The 22,770-nt window shown below is 47.7% G+C and overlaps 2 protein-coding genes across 2 annotated transcripts; both read right to left on the bottom strand.

The window, feature by feature from the left end:
* Window positions 1-10,010: 10,010 nt before the first annotated feature.
* On the bottom strand, window positions 10,011-16,551 carry LOC123096849 (kinesin-like protein KIN-14P). Its single transcript, XM_044518643.1, has 19 exons — window positions 16,182-16,551; window positions 15,243-15,409; window positions 15,020-15,163; window positions 14,576-14,830; window positions 14,308-14,379; window positions 14,156-14,224; window positions 13,959-14,063; window positions 13,599-13,820; window positions 13,432-13,513; window positions 13,241-13,336; window positions 12,960-13,136; window positions 12,759-12,865; window positions 12,508-12,683; window positions 12,223-12,384; window positions 11,870-12,123; window positions 11,620-11,783; window positions 11,372-11,524; window positions 10,645-11,030; window positions 10,011-10,552 (listed from the first exon to the last, which is right to left on the bottom strand). The coding sequence occupies exons 1-19, from the start codon at window positions 16,339-16,341 to the stop codon at window positions 10,405-10,407; spliced, it is 3,099 nt and encodes a 1,032-aa protein (XP_044374578.1). The 5' UTR covers window positions 16,342-16,551; the 3' UTR covers window positions 10,011-10,404.
* A 2,628-nt stretch (window positions 16,552-19,179) lies between these two features.
* Window positions 19,180-20,908, bottom strand: LOC123099795 (uncharacterized). Its single transcript, XM_044521883.1, has one exon. It carries the CDS (start codon window positions 20,872-20,874, stop codon window positions 19,180-19,182), a length of 1,695 nt encoding a protein of 564 aa, XP_044377818.1. The 5' UTR covers window positions 20,875-20,908.
* Window positions 20,909-22,770: the final 1,862 nt, after the last annotated feature.

Below are 22,770 nucleotides of genomic sequence, written 5' to 3'. Positions count from 1 at the left end.
TGTATTGGTTGTCCACTTCTTCTCTTGGGTGAAGTTGTTTGGATCATGCGGGTAGAAGCCTTGCTCAATGATTCTCCAAAGGTTAGTTGAGCAATGATTCAAATGAGACTTAATGCAAAAGATCCAATTAGCAAAATCACCCTTAACAAGCTTGGGAGGAGGACCATGAATATTAATGCGAGCTGTAGGGACCGGTCCTCCATAGACCGGGGGAGGGGAACCGAGGCAAAGGTTCCCGTCCCATTCTTGTCATGAGGGGAAGGAACATGAGTACCTTTAGCCGCTTCCTTGGCGGAATTGGCCTCCGACTCCGATGCCATGGGATTAACCACATGCAAGGGATCGGGAGTGGATTTCATCCCCTCAAGTAATTCTTTAAGCATGGACTTGACTTCGATCGTCATAGATGTCTTAAGTGAAGCCATAGCTTAAGTCATCTCAAGTGATCGAAGTCAACTCCACGGCCTCTGGCACTTCCTCCTCAGTGTCAACCATACTCTTCAGGTGGTGAAACCCTTAATAAAGAGACGAGGCTCTGATACCAATTGAAAGGATCAATATGGTTGACTAGAGGGGGGAGAATAGGCAACTACCAATTTTTAGCTTTTCTTAACAAATTAGGTTTAGCAACAAATAGGTTATCTAAATGTGCAACTAGGTGAGCAACCTATATGATGCAAACAACAACAACAACAACAACAAATGCAAGCAAATTATACAACACAATAATAGCTTGCGTAAAGTAAAGGAAAGAGATAACCACAAGTGGAACCGATGGAGACGAGGATGTGTTACCGAAGTTCCTTCCCTTTGGGGGAAGTACGTCTCCGTTGGAGCGGTGTGGAGGCACAATGCTCCCCAAGAAGCCACTAGGGCCACCGTATTCTCCTCACACCCTCACACAATGCGAGATGTCGTGATTCCACTAGTGGTGCCCTTGAAGGCGGCAACCGAACCTTTACAAACAAGGTTGGGGCTCTCTCCACAACCAAATTGGAGGCTCCCAACGAAACCACGGAGCTTCACCATAATGGAATATGGCTCCGAGGTGACATCAACCGTCTAGGGTGCTCAAACACCCAAGAGTAACAAAATCCACACAAGAAAGTATGGGGGAATCGAATATCCTTTGATGGAAGTGTAGATCTAGGTCTCCTCCTTCAATCCCTAGCAAATCAACAAGTTTGAGTGGCTAGAGAGAGATCGGGCTAGATAGCTTGAAAGGCATTAATGGTGGAGAGAGAGATGTAAGAGGTGAAGAGGGTATGTGGAAGAACCCCCTTTATATAGGAAACCCTAAGATCCAACCATTACAGCAGTTTTTACACTACAGCGGTACAACCGCTCCTCTCCCCGGTACAACCGGGAATCACGGATAAGCTACTGAAACCCTAGCAGGCGGTACAACTGGACGTCGGAGCGGTAGTACCGGTTATTAGGAATAACCGGACCAACCGCTTCCCTACCGCTCAACAACCGCCTTGGACCAGAGGGGAGTCACCCCCATGGGTGGTCGAGCAGTAGTGCCCCGGAACAACCGCCTGCTCCTGGTGCACGGGGTGGCTAAGTCCCGAGCGGTACAACCGCTCGGACACCCGGCAGTACCGGTATGCAGAGCACAACCGGGATAACCGGGCCACCACCGCCCAAGTACCGCCCCATCACAGAAGCCAGTCTGGTGGTTGGGCGGTACCCGGCCGGTACAACCGCCCATAGCACCACACCAGGGTTCTTCAAGTGGGATGGTGGTACCACCGCCCTGGGGCGGCGGTACAACCGCTTGGGAGGAACCTGGGAGGTGCAACCCCAGGGTATCACCCCTGGGGCGGTGGTTGGGCCGGTATAACAGGCCAGCGGTACAACCGCCCAGCTGGGCGGTACAACCGCTGAAGAGAAACTACTGCACCAGAAAGAACTAAAGGTAGCCTCTCTCTACACAGAACGGAAGGTAATGGTGGGTGACGAGAAGAGTGTACGTGCAATGATTCTCCCCACGCCTTCCGATGTGGATTCCCTCTTGATAGTATGGGTTTCCTACGACCAAGGAAATAAGCACGCAGAAAACTCCGTCTTCGATCTTTTTCTTTGAGAGAGAATGCCTAATTGATGCGAACCTGAGCATAGAGAACCTAAAGAACTTAACACATGATTAGACCACAAGGAGAGTTGTCATCATCACCCAAAACACAAAGACGGGAAATGTCCTAACAATTGATCACTCCTGAAGGTGGGACAGCGGAAGATGGTGGCGCATGCGGTGCGCGCAAAGGGTCCAGCTAGACCAGATGATGCCCTCGGCTTGCCAACGGGCGGCTTGGTGAGACACTAGAATATATGTTGTGTGTTGATGCGAGGTCATGGCACTTCATCGAGATTGTAGGTGCAGCGACAATAGTTGCCAGGAAGGTGGCTTTGGGGTGATCCATGTATCTGTTTTGTTGGATTATGTGGAATAATATAATAAAATGATTGTGCGCATCGCTTCATGCAGAGGCTGAGAATAATCCTCCTTTTCAAAAAAATAGGGTGGAGTCGTATGCCAATAAAAACTGCTTTAGGACAAATAAATTAATTTAAACCAATAATTTGTGTGTTTCACAAGATAACAAAATCATTATATCTCTGTTACTATGAGTACTGAGTAGATCCAATGGTTTTTCTGCCTAAGTAGTCACATAATATTTGGCACTGCTTCAGCTCAATTAGGTAAAATAAGTGTTCTGTTTTATGCCTTCCACAAAAGAATGTGCAAATCAACTATTGGCTATTTCAAATCTGGACAGTAACTTCATTGGAAAGCATAGGATGAACCTTCAGTGAGAAAATGTGTTATCAGGCTAGCGAAATGATGAAACTCTTTCCAGCACATAAGTGAGATAATTGATTTGCTTAAACATTGCATTATCAATCAATGTTATCATCTAAAGTTATCTCTATCCCAGCTGAGCCTTACAGTGGTGAGAAATTAGAAATAACAAATAATCTTATATCAATTGTATGCTTATAATCGCCTAGTGAACATTAGTTGTATTACTTTGTGCGCCGACTTGGCATGTCTAGGTGTTTAGGGATGCAACTTTGGAACCTACAGGGTACCCTCCGACCCTACTTAGTTCAACCAAATGAAATAAGTTTTCACAAGTAAATTCTGAAAATTTAGTTCCTTCAGTTGAACTAGTTAGGGTCGGAGGGTACCCTTTAGGTTCCAAATTTGCATCCCTATAGGTGTTCCTTGACGTGCAATGGGGACGAAGTAGGATAAAACTATCATGGAGCAACACACCTCTGAATCGATGTCACCTCAGTGATGAAAGCTTTCTAGTACCAGCAGAAAAGTCAAGAAAATGTCCAAGAATTGAATTTCTTAATGGATCTTTGCTGGGAAAAAAACACCGTTATCATCCCCATGATTGTGCTTTTTTGTGTACGAGTGGCAACTAAAAATAAATACACAAGGTTGGTACATATTAAAACTTTACTTCGTGACTTCCCATATCAAATTTTGGTACGCAATATAAGTAGGTGACGATATGATTTCTCAAGATGATTATCAACTAGACAAAGTGTTGCATTGTTACACTAATATTGAAAATTTTCCATTTGACTCCATCTGATGGAATGGTCAAGCGCTATCGAAATTCAGTTTCTCGAACCTCAAGTAAAATATATTTGTCAACACTCATGTGCAAAGCAACTTCTTACCTATTGGAAATATGCCCTAGAGGCAATAATAAAGTGGTTATTATTATATTTCCTTAATCATGATAAAGGTTTATTATTCATGCTAGAATTGTATTGACCGAAAACTTAAATACATGTGTGGATACATAAACAAATACCGTGTCCCTAGTGAGCCTCTACTAGACTAGTTCATTGATCAAAAGATGGTTAAGGTTTCCTGACCATAGACATGTGTTGTCACTTGATAACGGGATTACATCATTAGGAGAATGATGTGATGGACAAGACCCATCTGTTAGCATAGCATATGATCGTTCAGTTTATTGCTACTGCTTTCTTAATGTCAAATACATATTCCTTCGACCATGAGATCATGCAACTCCCGGATATCGGAGGAATACCTTGTGTGCTATCAAATGTCACAACGTAACGGGGTGATCATAAAGATGCTCTATAGGTATCTCCGAAGGTTTCTGTTGAGTTGGCGTGGATCGAGATTGGGATTTGTCGCTCCGTATGACGGAGAGGTATCTCTGGGCCCTCTCGGTAATACAGCATCACAAGAAGCTTGCAAGCGAAGTGACTAAGGAGTTAGTTACAAGATGATGTATTACGGAATGATTAAAGAGACTTGCCGGTAACGAGATTAAACTAGGTATGGAGATACCGACGATCAAATCTCAGGCAAGTAACGTACCGACAGACAAAGGAAACTACGTATGTTGTCATAAAGGTTCGACCGGTAAAGATCTTCGTAGAATATGTAGGAACCAATATGGGCATCCAGGTCCCGCTATTGGTTATTGACCGGAGAAGCGTCTCAGTCATGTCTACATCATTCTCGAACCCATAGGGTCCGCACGCTTAACGTTCGTTGACGATATAATATTATATGAGTTATGTGAGTTGGTGACTGAATGTTGTTCGGAGTCCCGGATGAGATTACAGACATGACGAGGAGCTCCGGAATGGTCTGGAGGTAAATATTGATATTATAGGATGATAGTATTTGGTCTCCGGAAAAGTTTTGGAATGCACCGGGTATTTATCGGATCACCGAAAGGGGTTCCGGGAAGGCCACGGAAGTTATTGGGCCTTAACGGGCCAAGGGGAGGGAGCACACCAGCCCACAAGGGGGCTGACGCGCCCCCATCCTGGCCGCCGGCCCTAGGGGAAGGAAAGAGGAGGGGCTAGCCCATCCTACCTTTCTCCTCGCTCAAGGAAAGGGGGGGCGCCTCCTCTCCTGCCCTTCTCCCACGCGCCTGGAATGAAGGGGAGGGGTGCCCTAGGGCTGGCCGCCGCCCCCCTTGGGGGCGCCCTAGGCAGCCTCCTCTCCCCCTCCACCTGTGTATATGTGAGGATGGGAGGGGGCAACACACACCATGATCCCCAAGCCGTGTGCGGCGCCCCCTCTCCCTCTAGTTCTAGTTCCTCCTCCGTCCACGTCTGTTGTGCTTGGCGAAGCCCTACGGAATAGTTTCACCACCACTGTCACCATATCTCGTGCTACCGGAACTCATCTACTGCTTCGCCTCTCTTGCTGGATCAAGAAGGCGAGGACGTCATCGAGCTGAACGTGTGCTGAACGCGGAGGTGCCGTATGTTCGGTACTTGATCGGGATGGATCGTGAAGGTGTACGACTATATATCAACTGCGTTGATAAACGCTTCCGCTTAGCGATCTACAAGGGTATGTAGATGCTCTCCCCTCTCGTAGCTATGCATCTCCATGGATAGATCTTACGTGTGCGTAGATTTTTTTTGTTTTCCATGTAACGTTCCCCAACATTACCATCATAATGAATGCAAACCTGCTGCAAATTATCCAAGTTGGTGAAAAAGGCCCACAATCAAGCATACAAACATTCAGTATTCCTTTCTTCTTTGTTATAGATATGCCATTTGATCAGATAGAAAACGAATTAAGAGTGTGTTGGAACAACCAACCACGGAAATAATTTGCTTACGTTTGCGCATATGGATCTACCGTCCTAAGAGCATCTCCAGCTGCTGGCCCCCCAGGAGGCGCTAAAAATCACCGCCTGGGGGTGTACCGGCGCTAAACCGCGTGTTGAGGCGTGATGCTCCTCAGTCGACGCGCCCACGTTTTTCCTGAAAAACAAAATCCGGCACAAACAAGGCGCAAATTCAACCAAACTTCGGCGAGTTCATAACATGTATAAAATATTTTACAAAAGAAGAAAAAACACTACTAGACCCGCCGTCACCATCGCCGTTCCTCGCCGCCCGCCGCCCTTGAAGCTCTACATGCCGAGGAGCCTATAGAACTACGTGTAGTCGCCGCCGCCGCCGCCGTCGTCGTCGTCGCCTCCTCCGCGGCCGCCGTCCCCGCTGCTCCCCTGCCCAAGGTCGCCGACGCGCGGCGGGTTGGACGGTCCAGGGGCGTCCTCGTCCTCGTCACTGTCGAGGATCACCACGTCGTTCTCATCCTCGCGCCAACGCTGGCGGGCGGCTATCTCCTGCAGGGCTCGGCGTTGCCGGACCATCTCGTCGTGGAGGTAGTCGTCCCGCGCCCACTTTAGGGCGTCCTCATCGGAGAAGCCGCGCCAGACTATGGCCTCGTACTCCGCGGGGAGGTCGGGCTCCACCTTCGGCCTGACGAGCCGGGCAGAGGTGGGAGAGGACTCGACGATGCGGACGCTGGAGCTGCGGGTGCGCTGGCTGATCGGCGTGTCCTGGGGCTCCGGCTTGACGGGGAGGAGGGAGGGAGAGCCGGACGAGCGGTCGGACGAGGAGGAGGACGTCGGGTCCATGCGTCTCGGCGTCCACGAGCTCCCACGCCGGCGGGAGAAGGAGGGGGAGCGGGGTACTCCAGCCTGGGCGTGTTGCCGCCCTCGATGTACTCGAGGACGGCCTCCAGCGTGCGGCCGGGCACGCCCCACCATCGGCGGCGGCCGTCGGAGTTGAGCCTTCTGGAGGGCATGACGCCGTTGGTGGCCTCGAGCTGCTCAGCGTGGCGGCACGGAAGTACGGCTCCCACAGCGGGCTGTCGGGGGTGTACCTCGGCCCTTCCCTCGCCGCCTACGGCAGAGAGGCATGGATACAGGCGATCTCCGCACGACGCGCCGCCCCAGTGGGCGGCGGTGGCACCGGGACCCCGCCGGCGCTAATCCTCCACGTCCCGGGCACCCGCATATCCGGCGGGACCGGGTACTCGGCCTCATAGAGAAGCCGAGCTTCGTCCTCGTGAAGGTGGCGGCGGCCGAAGCCGTTCGCCGCCGCGCCATCGCCTGGAAAGCGCTTGGCCATTGGGTGAACTGGAAACGGCGAGAAAAGAGGGAGGAACGGGGGCGTCGAGGAACGAGGGCGTCGGCGGTGGAGAGTATGCGTCACCGGTGCGGGAGGGGGCGGCTTATATAGGCAGAGCCGCCATGTGTACGCGTGGCGGGCGAGGGACGCGCGTCGTCCCGTCTTCACTGCGCCGCCCGTGAGGCATCAATGGAGGAGGTTGACCGGCGCGGCAGCGCGCGGCAGCTTTGGCATTGATTCCACGCGGGAACCGAGGCGATGAGGACGACGAAGCGACGAGAAGAGCCGAGTCGCTGCCAAGGAGGGCCCGCCGATTTTCGCGCCAAAAACGATTCGGCCGGCGCCCCCAAGCGCCTCACAGCGCGCCGGGTTCGATCTGGGTCCGCCGGCAACCAATAACCAATGACCACATTAAAGCAACCTATGGAAGTCGAAGATTTCACTAAAGGTCAAAATCTTCATGTGGTATCTTCGTAGGGGGGTTGTGCTAACCAAAGACAACCTCGCATGGCGCAATTGGCAAGGGAGTAAGAAGTGTTGTTTTTGTACTCATGACGAGACAATCAAACACCTTTTTTTCAATGCAAGTTTGCACGTTCGACGTGGTCAGTCATTCAAATAGCGTCAAATTTGTATCCGCCCACAAGTGTTGCCAATATTTTTGGTCATTGGTTGGACGGTATTCCAAATAGGTTCAAAACGCTAATAAGGGTGGGAACGTATGCCTTAATGTGGTCGCTATGGCTATGTAAAAATGATTTAGTTTTTAATGACAAAAATGCTTCTCCTCTACAGGTTATTTTCCGGTGTACGCACTCGCTTCTTACGTGGTCTATACTACAGCGAGCGGAGTACCAACCGTTGTTCAAGGCGGTGTGTACGCGATTGGAGCAGGTGGCTACGGAGGTTTTTTCCCAACATGAGTGGCAGCATAACCTCCGGATTGACCCACCACCACTTTTGACATAGGCATATATAGTGTCGGTCTATAGGACTCTACTGTTGCCGTTTTGTTGATTTTGATTCTTTTCTTTATGTCAAACTTTTTAGAGTTGGCTGTGTGCATCTTAGTTATGCAGAGGCTGGGTGTCACTCATAATGCTTTGTATCCGCTTGATGCTATATTTTTTAGTTAATAAAACGCCCTTTATCAGAAGAAAAAAAAAACCAGAACCAGTCCCAAGCACTTGGACGACAGTACCTGCAACAAACTAAGAGCGGAAAACAACATTAGCAGGAGCCCGAACCGACTGCAAACATTGAGTGGATAAGGAAAATTTACAACAAATTTGAAGATGAAGGGGCAATCTAGTGGAGAAGCATAGCTCCTGGGATGCTATGGCCGTAGGAAGAAGAGGAAGGGGTAAAATAACCAGGGAACGGGACAGAGCATATGTAGGCGGCGCAGTCGACTTGTAACTGACCTGACCTCCACCATCGATCACCGTCGCATCTCCACTCCATTAATTGCCTGCAGGAACGGCTGGTCTACTCCTCGCCTGAACGACGGATGAATTCCAATCGCGCACAACATGGCAGGTGAGAATTCATCGCATCGCCAAGAGCCGTCTGTCACGATTCGGCCCATCCGTCGAGTCACTCTGCGTCGGCTAGATTGTCCGTCCAAGCCCAGAGCTCAGTCGAGGGCCTGCCAACCCGCCCCGCCCTGATTGTAGCGTCGGCCGCCCGGCGAGGTCACTCTATTTTACTTTTGTCACTCTTATAACTTTTAACAATATACTCCCTCCGTAAAATAAATAAGAACATTTAAATCATAAAAAATGATCTAAATACTCTTATATTTCTTTACAGAGGAAGTATCACTTTTGCCACTCTTATTTTTCTGGTGATCACCCATAAATTTATTTCTTCCAAAAAAGAAGGGTACCGATCTTTGATGTCCATTATATTGTATGGAGTATTATTCAACAGAACCGAACAAAGCAAATACATTGATCAACCCAAAGCCACTTTTCTGACAACTATTGTTGTTACTTCTATAAACTTGATGATGTGCCCTGACCTCGCATCAACACAAACCATCTATTCCGATAGCCTCACCAAGCCGCTCCCCGGCAAGCCAAGAGCACCACCCGGTCTAACCAGACCCTCTGCGTGCACCGCATGCACACGCTCTAAAATCACCCGCCGCCATCTTTCGTCGTCCCACCTTCAAAAACGATCAACACATTCACCTTATCAGGCCATTCTGTCGTCGACGTCACTGCAACGTCAGACAGCGCCACCATTCTGCGTGTGTCCATCCACACACGCCCGTCGCCGAAACTCCGTTTTGCCACACCGCCAAGATCCTTTGTCCGCCTTGTGATAGATGTAACACCGCTCCTCCTCTTGTCTACTCCAGCCAACTCCTGCTCCAAAACGATGCTCCCAGAAGAAAGAACAACACCCAAAGCATCGTCATCGTCCGATTCGGGAGACCAGTATATAGGGTTTCCCCAGAACATTTCAAGCATGGTGACGCGACTATAACAATGATGTCTTGAGAAGAAAACGACGTTAGAGACGCCGCCATCATCTGCAAACGTCACCAACAATTTATTGGGGAAAGAGAACCTGCGGGAGCAGTTTTTATGGCCTAACTCCTCCAGTACCGGGATTTTATTAGAGAAAGGGAACCGCCGGAGATGCTTTGTATGCATGGGATGCAATCATGCAAAGTTTGCACATCACCGTGGGTATTCTTCATTGTATGTCTTGTTTTGTCTTGAGCAATTATCTTGAATTAGATTCTCGCCAACATACATCTTTCTCACCAATGCCGAGATTGGATTGTCGTTTCGCAGCGCTATACCCAGTAAAATATACATGCCTCCATTTGTTGTTCTTTTTCCATGTGGAAATCAAGTGTGGCCGGTGATATACACCTGTAAAATAAATAAGGGTGCATAAAAAGATACACCGATTCCAAGCCGGGCCCAAGGGTGTGTGCCTGGGTTGCTTCTTCTTATGTTAATTCCAAATGCCTCAGGGGTAGTCCCCTGTTGGTCAATTTTTAAATAAAGTGCAGATAAAAAAAGCAAACACGCCGGGGAAAAGGTTGAAATACCCAAATGATGTGCAACTCAAACAACTGGGAACATCGCTCATGATTACAAGTAACTGATCACAAAGGTGTTGCTATGGCCCATGACATGACTACAATGTACATAGAAAATTACCCAGCTTCCACAGGTACACATATCCAAAACAAGTCCTCCTTGTTGATCATTTCTCTCGACCTCATTGTTTCTCTGGGCATCTTCTCTATTTGCACTAATGGAATGAATGAATGGATGGATAAATGATTAACCCTTTCCAGTAACCCTTTCCAGAGGGCCGGCATATCTAGCTGCCCGATTATCCTTCAGTAGGGCCGGCATATTTGTCTAGCTATCTCTGGCCATGGTAAAGATGGTCGCAACAAAATCCAGCTCCTCCCATATGTATTGCTTACTTCTTGGTGCTCACTTTACCATTTGGAGTTTTCTTTCCATCCACCCCACCCAAAGTTGATTGTTTACCATTCTTGATTGGGATATGAGCCGTTCCATTAGCCTTTTTCGGTAACGGAGATGTCCTTTTCGCAGGATTTGTCCCTCTGAAAGAGATTCAAAACCAGTGTAACTCACAACAGCAGTGCACAAACTTGATAATTGCTACAGAAATTCAATAGTTGGTAATTGAACTTACCTGATGTCTGTACTTTTTACACTCTTGGTTTGGGCCTTCTTTGCAACTGAGGCGCCCCCATTGGCAGTAACAGAAGCTTTTGGGGCGCTGGCTGGCCGCACCGAATCTTGTTCTGATGAGCAAGTAGTTTCAAATTCGCCGTCATCTGAATCCTCTGTCGCGACAGACCCGGCCCGACTCCATTGTTGGTCAGGACTGCTTCGTTGATACAATGCTAGATCATGTGTAGCATCAGGTCCCAATTCTGGTAAGGAATTGCTGCTCCTCAACCGGGTATTGTCGCCATTACAGCCATCAAGCCACGAAGATGGATCGCTCTCGACAAGCATGTCTGACAATTCGAAGTTTGGCTTGGTCTGCCTTGTAGGAGTACCATTGCTTCGGACCTTATTACAATGTAGAAAATTAGATTGATTATACTGTGTGCTAGCTCTGCTGATGCTTACGTTGTATTTAAAGTTGTTCGGCAAATGCAGTCAAGTATCTCTATAACTTCATTTTTGTAAAACAGAACGCCTTCACCCTCATATAATACATGCTACAAGATATATATGTATGTTCACTAGATAGACTAGCAAACACACCAAACTTTCAGGCAAAGAAAAATCATCCGAGTATATGAGTCCAATGGGATCTGTGGCTAGTTAGAACTATTTTTGCAGCTTTGCATTAAAAAAATTGATCAAGAAAAAGTTGTGCTATGAATTTCAGCTTGGAAAATGAATACCTCTAGACATCCAGCTTCTTCCCCTGGGTGCCCGGATGCGGGGGGTGCATGACTGATCCTAATGTCTCTTAATATATCTGGGCTCGAATGTGTACTTCGTATGCTTTCATTTTCTCCATCTTTGCTAGCCAAAGCTGCCTTGAGGCAAGCAATCTGCAGTAAGAGAAACATGAGCAGAAGTTGCTTTAGAGCCACCTAAAGCTAGTCCTTATGACAGTAACAAAGAGGAGGCTGGTAACTAAATTAACCTGTTCTTTGAGCTCTTTGACTTCTCCTCCTTCCTTGTTTGTCTTGGCTGCTCCAAGCTCAACACTGGCAACTCTGTCAGCAAACTTCAAAGTGCTTATTGATTCACCAATGGCATCCGGTTCGGGGGCTATGTGAACAAACATCAATGTTTTTGCTTGTCCTCCTGAGAATAGCACACATATTACTAGTATTATACATATTTTCGGCTCCGAGAAGGTGCAAATTAAGGATGTCGGGTTTTAGAGATACCAAGAGAGTCCTGCAGTAACTGAGTAAGTTTGCTATTCCGGTAAGGAACATGCGCATTTTTCTGGGCGAGGGACGCGATGACATCCCCTAGTGCTGCCAGTGACTTGTTTATGTGTTGTGCCTCCTTCAATCTGTCTCCCACAACCTCGGATTTATCGACTCTTTCGCTGCCAGCTAAATCCACAAGATGCATGCAGCCTCTTAGCACCGTGCCTGATGTTAAATCTCGCCCTTGAACATGGACTGTTACACAACTGTAAAGTGCATTCCTCAACCATCAGCTAGAAATACCACGTTCAGATTTATTTATTTTTGTTTGGCATGAAAGGCAACATTGAAAAATCAAGCATTACCTATGGGAGCGACTACTTCTGTCATTCATAGCCGTTGAGCAAACTGCACGGTTCTTTTGACCAAGATTCATCAAATCAACCACATCGGAGGTTGACGCGACCGGAACTCTGTTTGCATCTGGAACTGCAATGCCATTCTGAGAGCTATTTCGAATCTCTAATGTTGATTGATGTTAAGGAGATCAAGTATATCGTAAAAAGAAAGGAGATTCTTTTTTGTATTAGGATAACGATGACTACTGACAGTCTGACATGATTAGTATCTAATTCAGCAGCAAAGGATATTTCTTGTTTGGACCACTGTGAAGAAGATCTCTCACTTGTTCATTGTAGATCTCCATCATCTGCACAGAAATTTCATAACAAAATGTATCCCTCCTCTGTGCTTGAATATCGAACAGATCATTTAAAGCCCTATAATTGACACCAAGCCCTTCTTCTGTCAGTATTTTAGGACCGCTCTGCAACATCACAAAAATATTGTTTTGATTTTGCAATGAAACTAAAATTACCACAAAGATGGGAAAACTGTGTACCATTGTAAAGGTCTTCCCTGACCCAGTTTGGCCATACGCAAATATACATACGTTGTAACCATCAAGAACAGAACGGACTAAAGGCTGCATGTCAACGAAGACCTCCGCTGCAGTAATCGGAAGTATGCATGTCATTTTATTGCCAAAGATACTACTACTAGATAAAAGAAATAACATGGTAGAGCAACTTGTAGGTACAACCTTGTGTGGCTAAGGGCCCAAACACCCTATTGAAAGTAAAAGATTTCCGCGCATCTTTTCCTTGTTTCGATGAAGTCATGAGAGTGATAGTTCTATCTTCTATCCCAGCAACACTGCTTGAGGAACTTACCTTTCCAGGCAGGAAAGGTCTCACTCGACAGTACACTCTAATATTCCCTGGTGACAAAGGACAAAATGAAGTATCAGTATGCAGCGTTGCACCACGAAGGGTGTGTCTGCAATCATGAAGACCTCATTTTGTATGACTCAAACAATAGTACCTCTAAGATCCTGTATTTGGTTGTACAGCTTACGGTTTTCCTCGAGAACTTTATGATACCCAGAAGCCGCATGAGAAATAGTGCGCAGATGATTTCCTATTTCAACAAGAAAGAACATAAGATGGCTTCAATGATTTCAAAGAAAAATGTATAAAATATTATAAACGCCCAAAACTCAGGATTTGGTTTACCAAGCTTAGCAAGGTCTTCAGAGTATTGCAATTTGAACTGCTCTATCCCAGACTTAACAGTACAAATGTTACTTTTCATATCCTACAGAAAACATCAACACCCAGAGGAAGATAGTGGAAATGCAAAGTAACAGAAATCAGAAAAGAAGCTTGAACTTTACAAATACCTGGATCTGTTTCTTTTGTAGCTCAAAATGTATATCTGCCTTTGCCTGTATCTCTTTTGCCACGCTATCACCGTTCACCAGCCCAGCAGCACTGACATCTCCCGTACTACCCACAGAATTGTGATCTTCGTCGTCCATCTTTACATTATTAGTGACACAACTGTTGTCTTCTTCGTCCGTCTTCACATGATTAGTCACAGACTCGTGATCTTCTTCGTCCATCTTTACATTATTAGCGAGTCAATGAAAAATACTTGGTTATTTATCCATTTCAGCCATGGAAAAGGGAATAAATTTCATTTCAACAGTATGTTAGATATGTCAAGATAACGATAGGCTGTAGCCCACAGAAATAGATACCTTCCCATGATCGCTGGTGGAAGTTGCCTCCATTTCCTGTGGTGTGTCTGATGACTCTGTTTTAGATAATGAGCTACTGTCATTAGGATCTATAGTGTATTTCACCTATTAAGAGTTCTCTATTAGTCCAGCAGCGCATGAGGTAGCATAACCACAACTACAAGGTCATCAGAACAAACTGAAATATGTGAACATACCAAATCATTCTGGTTTGCCATACGACGCTCAAATTCATGAATAACCTTGCTCAAGAGTGATTCTACAAGCTGCAAATTAGCAGAGCCCCTTATACAAAAATTGATCCTCGTGAATCACGTTGCGTAAAAAGTAAATTATCCAGTAGGCTCACCAATGGAACTTCTTCTGGTTTCTTATCTGATATAATTGTTTGAACAAGCATTCTGATGGAGTCTGAAGTAATCTACAATCGTGAATACAACAAATATAATTTCAGAGTAAAGAAAATCACCTAGTTTGAAGTAAGAGCCGCAAATATATACTCCCTCCGTAAACTAATATAAGAGCATTTAGATCACTAAAGTAGTTATGTAAACGCTCTTATATTAGTTTACGGAGGGAGTACTAACTATCATTTCTTTGAATGAATAGGTACTTACTGTTTCAGCGGGTTCTAGGGAACAATCAAGACCTAAAGTTTGCTCCGGTGATACGCCATCCCGGAGTAGCTCAGCTGAGTGACTTCTCGTCATCGCCTTCATAAAAGGTTCGTTCTTGCGAACAGAGCATTTTGCAGACATTGAAGGCTTTACAATGCCGCCATGTTTAAATAAAGATTGTTTGCCGAGTTTCTTAGTTTCAGCAAATGACTTGAGGGCAAGAACACAGTCTACAACTCGGACCCCTTGTCCACCCTATAGTTGAGTTTAAGATGAATTCGTTAAGTTCATTGTGGCGAAAGAAACACAATGCATGTTTTTTGCACAAGCTGAAGCAACATTCCTTTGAAAGTGCAGTATGAGGCAGGAATTAACACTGCAAAACTGTACTCCCAAGGGGATTAGCCGTAGACGTCTAGATTTAACTGAAAATGATAGTGTCACCTTTTCCAGGTCGGACACCTCAAATGTTGGGAGACCTAAATCTTGTAGGCCTGTGAGGAAATTCCTCACATTTTCGAAGTACTGGTATGCACAGAGAGCTGAACCATCTGAAGGGATAGTAGAAACCGAGTGGACCTCCACAACCTAGAATCATCACACTCAGCATGCAAAATCACCAAAAGGGAACTTGAAATTTTAAAGATTTGAAGGGGACGAATGCAACCTTCGGCACGGTGCCAGGCTGAATCTTGTTGACTGCATTGCAAAGAATGATGCCATTCCTCAGGCCAACCCGGAATTCCTCCTCGGATGGTTCTTCGGCAAGGTTCTTCGCGCAGACTACCCCTACTGTCCTTCTCAACCAGTTGGCTGCTTCATTCCTTCTTACTGCTGCATTTATCAACCCGAAACAAGCACAACTTTCAAGCAATTCAGATATGTTAGCGACGACACTGCGTTAGCTGTAGAATTGAGGTGTTCAGGTTAACAGTTATATTACTGAGAGGCTGATGCTTGAATTCTGAAATACTGGTACACAACACATTGAACACTTAGTTCACTTAATGAGATTACATTTTGTCGTCAATTGGATAGATAATACACCTAGATCATGAATGCGAAATTCAACTGGATAGATAGTTTCAGGTATCATCACTGAGAGTGCAGGAAAAAGTTACTGAAGCATGGTCTAGCATCATTGCATTGGGGGGTGTCATCTGATCATCTTATTATCGAACAAGGTTTTCTTCTACTCCCTCTGTTCACTTTTATAAGACCTTGTAGACAATTCAGACATCACCCAAAACAGTTCAATGTCTTATAAAAGTGAACGGAGGGAGTAATTCTTTCCTCCACTTCCGGTAACAAGTTAAGATGAATCCGTTGTGCTGAACATGCAAAAGACTGTAATTCTTCATTACATGTCGGCTAAAGGTGTGGTTTGCTGCCATGCCCATAGGCATTGGCACTGTCTGAGCACAATCTAAGCTCCAGCCCAGAAAGAAAACACTAAACGTATGGAGTAAAAGAGTAATTCAATCCTTGGTTGAGATGTACCCCGGTCCAAGCATCATCAATCAACTAGTATAAGATTTCACGAAATCAAAAAAATTATAAGCCCCTAATGAAGAAGGGAAGGAGCCAAGACAAGAGAACAACTCACCGGCCACCTCGGCCTTGCGCCAGGCCATGTCAATGTTCCTCCCCATCACCACCGCTTCACCTACACCCCCTCCTCCCCCTAATCCTTCCCCGTGCATCCTCAGCACGTCCTCCACGATGGCTGTCGCCGCCACCGCCTCCCGCTCCGGCGACGCCGCCATATATAGAAGCCCCGGGTCAGCACCGAACCCGGCGACCCGAACACGGCTGGAACGCCCGGGAGGAGGCGGCGACAGAGGGGAGGCGCGATCGCGGGTGGATTGGGGGGAAGAAATCGGTGGAAGAGGAGAGGGGCGCTGTTCCTTCTCCTCCAAATGGTGGTGGTGGCCGTGGCGCTCACGAGCGGGTTGGTGTTTTCCTTTTTTGAGGTGGTGGCGAGGGTGGGGAGTGGAAATAGGAAGACTTTGAGGGTGTGGACTCCATATATCGCTAGGGGATTAGGGGCGACTAAAAATGGGAGCTTTTTTCTTTTCAAGACTATTTCTGGCTTTTGCAGCTCGTTTCCCTCGTTTGGGAAAACAAGAGTAAAAAAAAATCATGAATCAATCAAACTGTGTTGTGTATTTCGCAGTGCCGGAATAAAGATTTTGGGTAAATGTGTGGGCTTAAACGCACAGAGATTGGTAGACGGAAACTCTAAGCTAACTCGAGCGAAACTTCAGGGTGTGTTTCGTGCATTACCGAGATTTGGCTAGATGTATACTGACTGGATTCTCATTAATTTGGACGCACAGCTGTGTCCCGTGTCTCAAATGATATCTGTCATCGATCTTTCCCAAACATACGCAATATTGGTTGCGTATCTTTATATTAATACAAGGAAATAACGTGGTACCCCAAGAATGTTTACGCGACATAAACAAGTAACACAATTAAGTGAGGCCTCGCTTAGCTAAGCATGGTCTAGCATTTGCCATTTGGTCACCTGTGGTTTGTTAGCACCAACGGATCTTCCCGTCAAAAATAAAAATACCAATGGATCTTTTTTACGTACGAGTTGTGCCTAATTTGTTTACTTCGTATGGATTGAGAAGGGAAACGTGGCAATTTTGTTTCCAAGCTGCCAATCAGTTGTAGTAAGACTTTGGTCAAATGGAGTCCAATTGATGTAGTTTATTGTTTGGAAGATAATTAAGGAGTAGCTCCGGTTACCCCAAAAGAAAAAAAAAGGAGTACCGCCAGCTGCAAAAGACCAGGTCAGCATAGTTCACGCCGGCCTCTCATTGTATGTACAGACAAAACAAAATGAAATTACCCTACATCGTCCAAAAAGCATCATGCTAGGTTCTAAATTAGAATATGGGAGATTTTCTCGTTCTATGATCATTGGATTGTCTCTTGTGCTGAACCTAGCCGTCAAAGAGTTATTCTTCGTTCTTTTTCGTCTGTGTTCGTTAGTTTCCTTTGTCTTATGGCCTCTAAGCCACCACAGGAGGTGAAGAGAACCCAGGCGTTGAAATACAATTTCAGTTTCTGCAATGCTAGGTTTGTGTGTCTTTGACTACGGTGTCACAACGATGAAAGCGGTGTCGCACCTATAAAGTCACACGGCTATTAGTTTTCCGGACAGCATTACAAACACTAGAAAGCATGTGGTATTTGGTCCCACTAATTGACGATCTCAAATCCTTTGAATTTTCGTCTTCTGCTTAGGCCCTTCTTGGCGGCAATTATGGTGTCAAATGAGTTTTGGCAAGTGGTTCTCTCATTTCAATTTCTGGGCTCCCGATCTTCTTCATTGACAATATTGCGATGAATCAGCTGTTTCACGAATGCCGTGCAAAGGGGTCTGTCCCAGATAGAGGTTTCTTTGGTGATATCAGGTTCTCACCTATTAATATGACTAGCTCAAGTGTTTATTCAATAACTTTGAGGTTACTGTAGATTGTGCATGTTTGGTCTTTTCCGGATTTTCACCCGAGTCATGGTGGGAAGTCGAGACGTAAAAGGTAAAACTAGAGACGACGACTTCGAAAACCATAATGTGACTTTAAGTTCTACCATGGATTTTTGGTGTTCGTCTTTGCTTTGATTAGTTTGATTTGATATACCGTTTTAACCATCAGTAATTTTTGCTTTTTTACTTAGAAAAATCAACACGAATCTCCGAACAAAATCAAATGACATAAGAGTTACGAGATTTTGGTAATTTTGTAAACTTAAATTCGTTGGAGTACATGCTTTCCTACATAGTCAAACTATCTCAAATTAAACTCCTCTCTGGAACTGTCTTTTGTTTAGTAATTTGCATCACTATCAAACGTCTATCAAAATTCAAACGAAATTCATGTCCTTTTCTATTCCTTGTCCTCTAACAGCAAACATTCCTTGGACTGCGCCTGTTTTAGCTCGACCAAGACACTCGCCGCCATGGGCAGAGCAACACACATAATAGAGCATCATTTCAAAACCACAATTTGTGAAATTAGATTCAAAATGCAAATTGAAATTGAAACATAAAAAATACAGTGATTGATTCAAAGTAGACATAACAAATGGTTCAAATGATTTGAAATAAACATAACATAAAGATTAAACATGCACCTAAACACGGACATCAAACATAAAGCAAAAAAAAAACACGAAGATCAAACATAGAGCATCACTCCCGACTCCCCGAGGCGACGGGGCGGCAACGATCGGTGCCTCCTTCCTCCCCATGAGGCCGCTGCGGACGAGTCACTTCCCTTTGGATCGCCTAGGCCGGGGCAACGACGCTGACCGCGGGTGGACGAGGTCGGCGCGGTCAGAGGCATGGGGGCGCGGGGCGGGCGGCGGGGAACATGATTTGTTAAATCTCAGTCGACTGAAATTTAAACAAGCCTTAGCCGATGTTATATTCGTGGGATCTGATGTGAAGATCCATGCAAATTTTTCATTTTAGCTTTTTTTTTCATTTTTTACATGTCATATCATTTGACTTAGATTTGCTCAAGTCCCGGTCAATTGAGACCTAAAACCGTTCGTGAGTCTAGCAGTACAGGTTTTATGCTTCCTGTTTACGGGTGTTGACTCGACTCGTGCGGCCGCTGCTCAACCGCGCAAGCACCGTCGGATGACTCCTGGACGGCCACGGCATCCCTGAACTTGGCGTAGATGTCTCCCTTGTAGAAGCTCCAGGTCCTCCACACCAGCACCAGCGACACGAGCGCGCCGCCCACGGTGACGGCCGTCACGATGAGGAACGACTCCCTGAAGCAACGCACGCCCATGCACGTCCTGCTCTCGCCGCCCCCGCGCTGCCTCGCCGCCTCCGCGTCGTAGAGCCGCCCGGCGACGCACACGTTGAGCACGTAGGCGCCCACGGGGCTGGCCGCGGCGCCCAGGTTGTAGAGCGTGGCGTAGTACCTCAACCCGAACACCTCGGAGATGATGGCGTAGATGAGCGGCCACTGCGCGCCGAAGCAGAAGCCGACGATGATGGAGGCGGCGTAGAGCGACCGTGGCACGGCGAGGGCGATGAGTAGGTACCCGGCGCAGGAGAGGAGGAGCACCAGCGTGAGCGCGAGCGGCCGCGGGACGCCGTGCCGCGCCAGCAGGGCCTCGGACGCGAACCCGGCCGTGACCCGCCCGGCGTAGTTCCAGACGCTGACGAGGGAGACCAAGGTGTTGATGCTCTGCGCCGGGTACCCCAGCGACTGCCCGATCTGCCCTATGTTGTCGATCGCCGTCAGCGTCCCGCCCACGCCGCAGATGGTGGCCAAGAACAGCACCAGCATGTCCACGCTCACCAGCGCCTGAGGGATGGAGTAGTCCTCCCCGTGCGCCGGCGGGTTGAACATGTGCTTCCAGCAAGAGCCGAGGCAAGAAGAAGACGGCGGCGGACGCTCTGCCACCTGCACGACTTGAGCGCTTGGCTTCTCGACGGTCACCCATGTCGATGTCGATGACGGCGGAGGCTCTTGCTGGAGCTCTCTCTTCTTGAGCCAGTAGTAGTAGTGGTAGTACTCCTGCCGGACGACGACGGAGAGCAGGGGAAGGATGAGGAGAATGAGCAGCGCGGTGGCCGACGCGGCGTAGGCAGCGTGCGAGAAGCTGCTCTGCTTCTGGACCACGATCATCACGAGTATGTAGGAGGCGAGGGCGACAGAGATGTAGAGGAAGCAGAAGAAAGCTCCATCGTCGTTTCGTCTAGGCGGCGGCGGCTTCACGCGAACGACGGGGAGGAAGACGACGGAGACGGCTGCGGGGAGCCATGCGATGAGCAGCAGGATGGACTTGGAGTCGTCCCCACCGTAGATGGCGAGGTAGAGCTGCGTGAGGATGGCGCCGCTGAGGCCGACGTAGCCTTTGAGCAGGCCCAGCACGACCCCGCGGCCGCTCCCTGGGAAGCTCTTGACGCAGGTGATGAGCGCGCCGGTGCCGGCGAAGGACTGCGAGTTGGCCCCAGCGCAGACGTAGGCGCACATGAGCCAGAGCGGCGGGCGCGCGGTCCGGCCGGCGACGGCGAGGTAGACCATGAGATAGCCGGCGAGGTTCATGGCGGCGCCGACGGCGAGCACGGCCGAGGGCGGTGCGACCTCGTTGAGGAGGCCGGCGACGACGCCGACGTTGCTGCCGAGGTCCTTGAAGAAGGCGAGCGTGTTGAGCGTGCGCTGGTCGTAGCCCAGCGACGACTTGAGCGCCGTGGAGTAGACGCCGAAGGCGTAGGTCGCCCCCGACGCGGACAGGATGAGCAGGCACGCCAGCGCCATGAACCACCGCCCCGCCACCACCTGCCGGGCGAACCGCAGTGTCACCACCTCCGACTCCGACACGCCCGCGCCGCCGCCGGACACCATAACCATTAATTAATATTGGCGCCAAGAAGACCCTCCTCCACGTACGGGCGCAGTAGAGTTGGTGCGTTATGATTCACATGAAATGTGTTGGTTTGGTTATGATGATTCGTTGATTGATACTACTACTGGTAGTTTGTTTGGTCAGATTAATGAAACTGGAACGTAGTGCTGTACCAGTATGATACTGTGATTTTCGAGCGATTTGATTACTACTCCCTCCGTAAACTAATATAAGAGTGTTTAGATCACTGAAACAGTGATCTAAACACTCTTATATTAGTTTATAGAGGGAGTATTGTTTTTGCCGGCAATAATCAACTTGCAAGGATTAATCTTCTCTCTGTGGGAGGCCGGCAACAGACTAGACCTATGATTTTCTTTTCATAAACCCTTGTGGATGAGACGAAAGGATGAAAAGTACGGTTCACAATAAATAAAACAGTGTAACTCGAGACTACGACTCGCGGATTACACTGGTAGTGGTATCCATACCAATATGTGTTCACATGTCCAGTAATCTGCTTCTATCCATGTTAAGTAAAGACAGGCAGACACCCCCAAAAGGCGATCCGGCGAGGGACTTGTAAATTCTCACCACCCACACGATACGATAGATGATCAGCAACAACAATGGAAAAGCTAACAACATTTAGTTCAGTAAACTGAACCTCTTCTCAGCCCTCTCACCCTTGACAATTTCGCGTTCCGGTCGTTTCTGGCAGCTAGCTCATGGTGATTAGCAAGAGGACATCTAACAATTAACCTAACCGGCTACATGCCAAATTCAGCCAAACAGGGCGCCTCCGTTTCTTCAGTGAGTGGACCAAATCAAGGGCATGCGTACAAGTTTCTGGTAAGAGTATATATCTGGCACCTACGTCTACTCGCAGCAATCGCGGGTGCTGGTCCAGCTAGGCTAGTTAACTTTTTCTTGTTTTGCCACATATCTTCATGGACTCCAAGGCCTCCCTGCATATTTCAGTTCGGTTCCAACTCTAAGTAAGTATGGTGTCTACAGGGCAGGCTGTTCTAACTGAAAGATCACCGCGACAAGGAGTTGTCCAAGAAACATCATTGACTATCGATGGTTATCACAGTAAGTATAAAATGTAGCCAACAGGAACAAAGAGGATACCGTAACCCGTCTTCCATCTCGACGTTCCCAGGCTCCAACTTAAGACCATCAAGAAATGCACCACATGCCTTTTCATAGTCCTGAAGACAAGGAGTTTGAATTGTACATGCTGCTGTTAGGTTGATCTCTCTTCCGTTCGAACCCAACGGGTCGAACGGGCCCCTGACTCGCGCCCTGATCGGGGGGCGCCCAACCAAACCATGGTTGGTGGGCCCCTGTGACCCGCGCTATATAAACAGAGGTGGGGGCCGGGGCACGACTCACGAGGTTAATCGCTGCCACAATCCCCACCTACAATCCCTACCGATCTAGGGTTAGCACGGTGCTCATGGGAAGCTCCACCACCTTGCCCACTCTCCGCCATCGCCGTGCGCCCCAGCACCACAATGGCCTTCGGCTCGAGTTCATCCACTGCTGGAGAAGGTAGGTTCACCGGATCTACTAGCCTACTCCGATCCAAAGTCTATCAATGGTATCAGCCAGATCGGGCTAGTTGATTTCGGTACAAAGAAACAAAAACAGAAAAAGAAAAAGAAAAAGAGATCCCCTTCCTCAAGAACCCTAACAGCAAAAAGAGGGCAAAGACATCTCAAAGAAAAGTTGCGCCGCCGCTCCGGCCGCGCCGTTCCTTTCGATCCCGAATCGCATCGGCAAGCCGAGGATCCAGGAAGAAG

Source organism: Triticum aestivum, chromosome 4D (assembly GCF_018294505.1).
Source record: "Triticum aestivum cultivar Chinese Spring chromosome 4D, IWGSC CS RefSeq v2.1, whole genome shotgun sequence".
NCBI classification, from domain to species: domain Eukaryota; kingdom Viridiplantae; phylum Streptophyta; class Magnoliopsida; order Poales; family Poaceae; genus Triticum; species Triticum aestivum.
This window is presented reverse-complemented; position numbering and strand designations above follow the sequence as displayed.

Bases quoted from the DNA above. Each gene is read 5' to 3' on its own strand.
- LOC123099795 (XM_044521883.1), bottom strand. From the start codon at position 20,874: ATGGCGCTGGCGTGCCTGCTCATCCTGTCCGCGTCGGGGGCGACCTAC.
- LOC123096849 (XM_044518643.1), bottom strand. From the start codon at position 16,341: ATGGCGGCGTCGCCGGAGCGGGAGGCGGTGGCGGCGACAGCCATCGTG. The intron at 12,385-12,507 runs ATATCCTTTGCT...ACATCAATCAAC, and splicing joins CACAGTGGTCCAAACAAGAA to ATTAGAGATTCGAAATAGCT. The intron at 11,784-11,869 runs GTATCTCTAAAA...TGCTATTCTCAG, and splicing joins GTTACTGCAGGACTCTCTTG to GAGGACAAGCAAAAACATTG.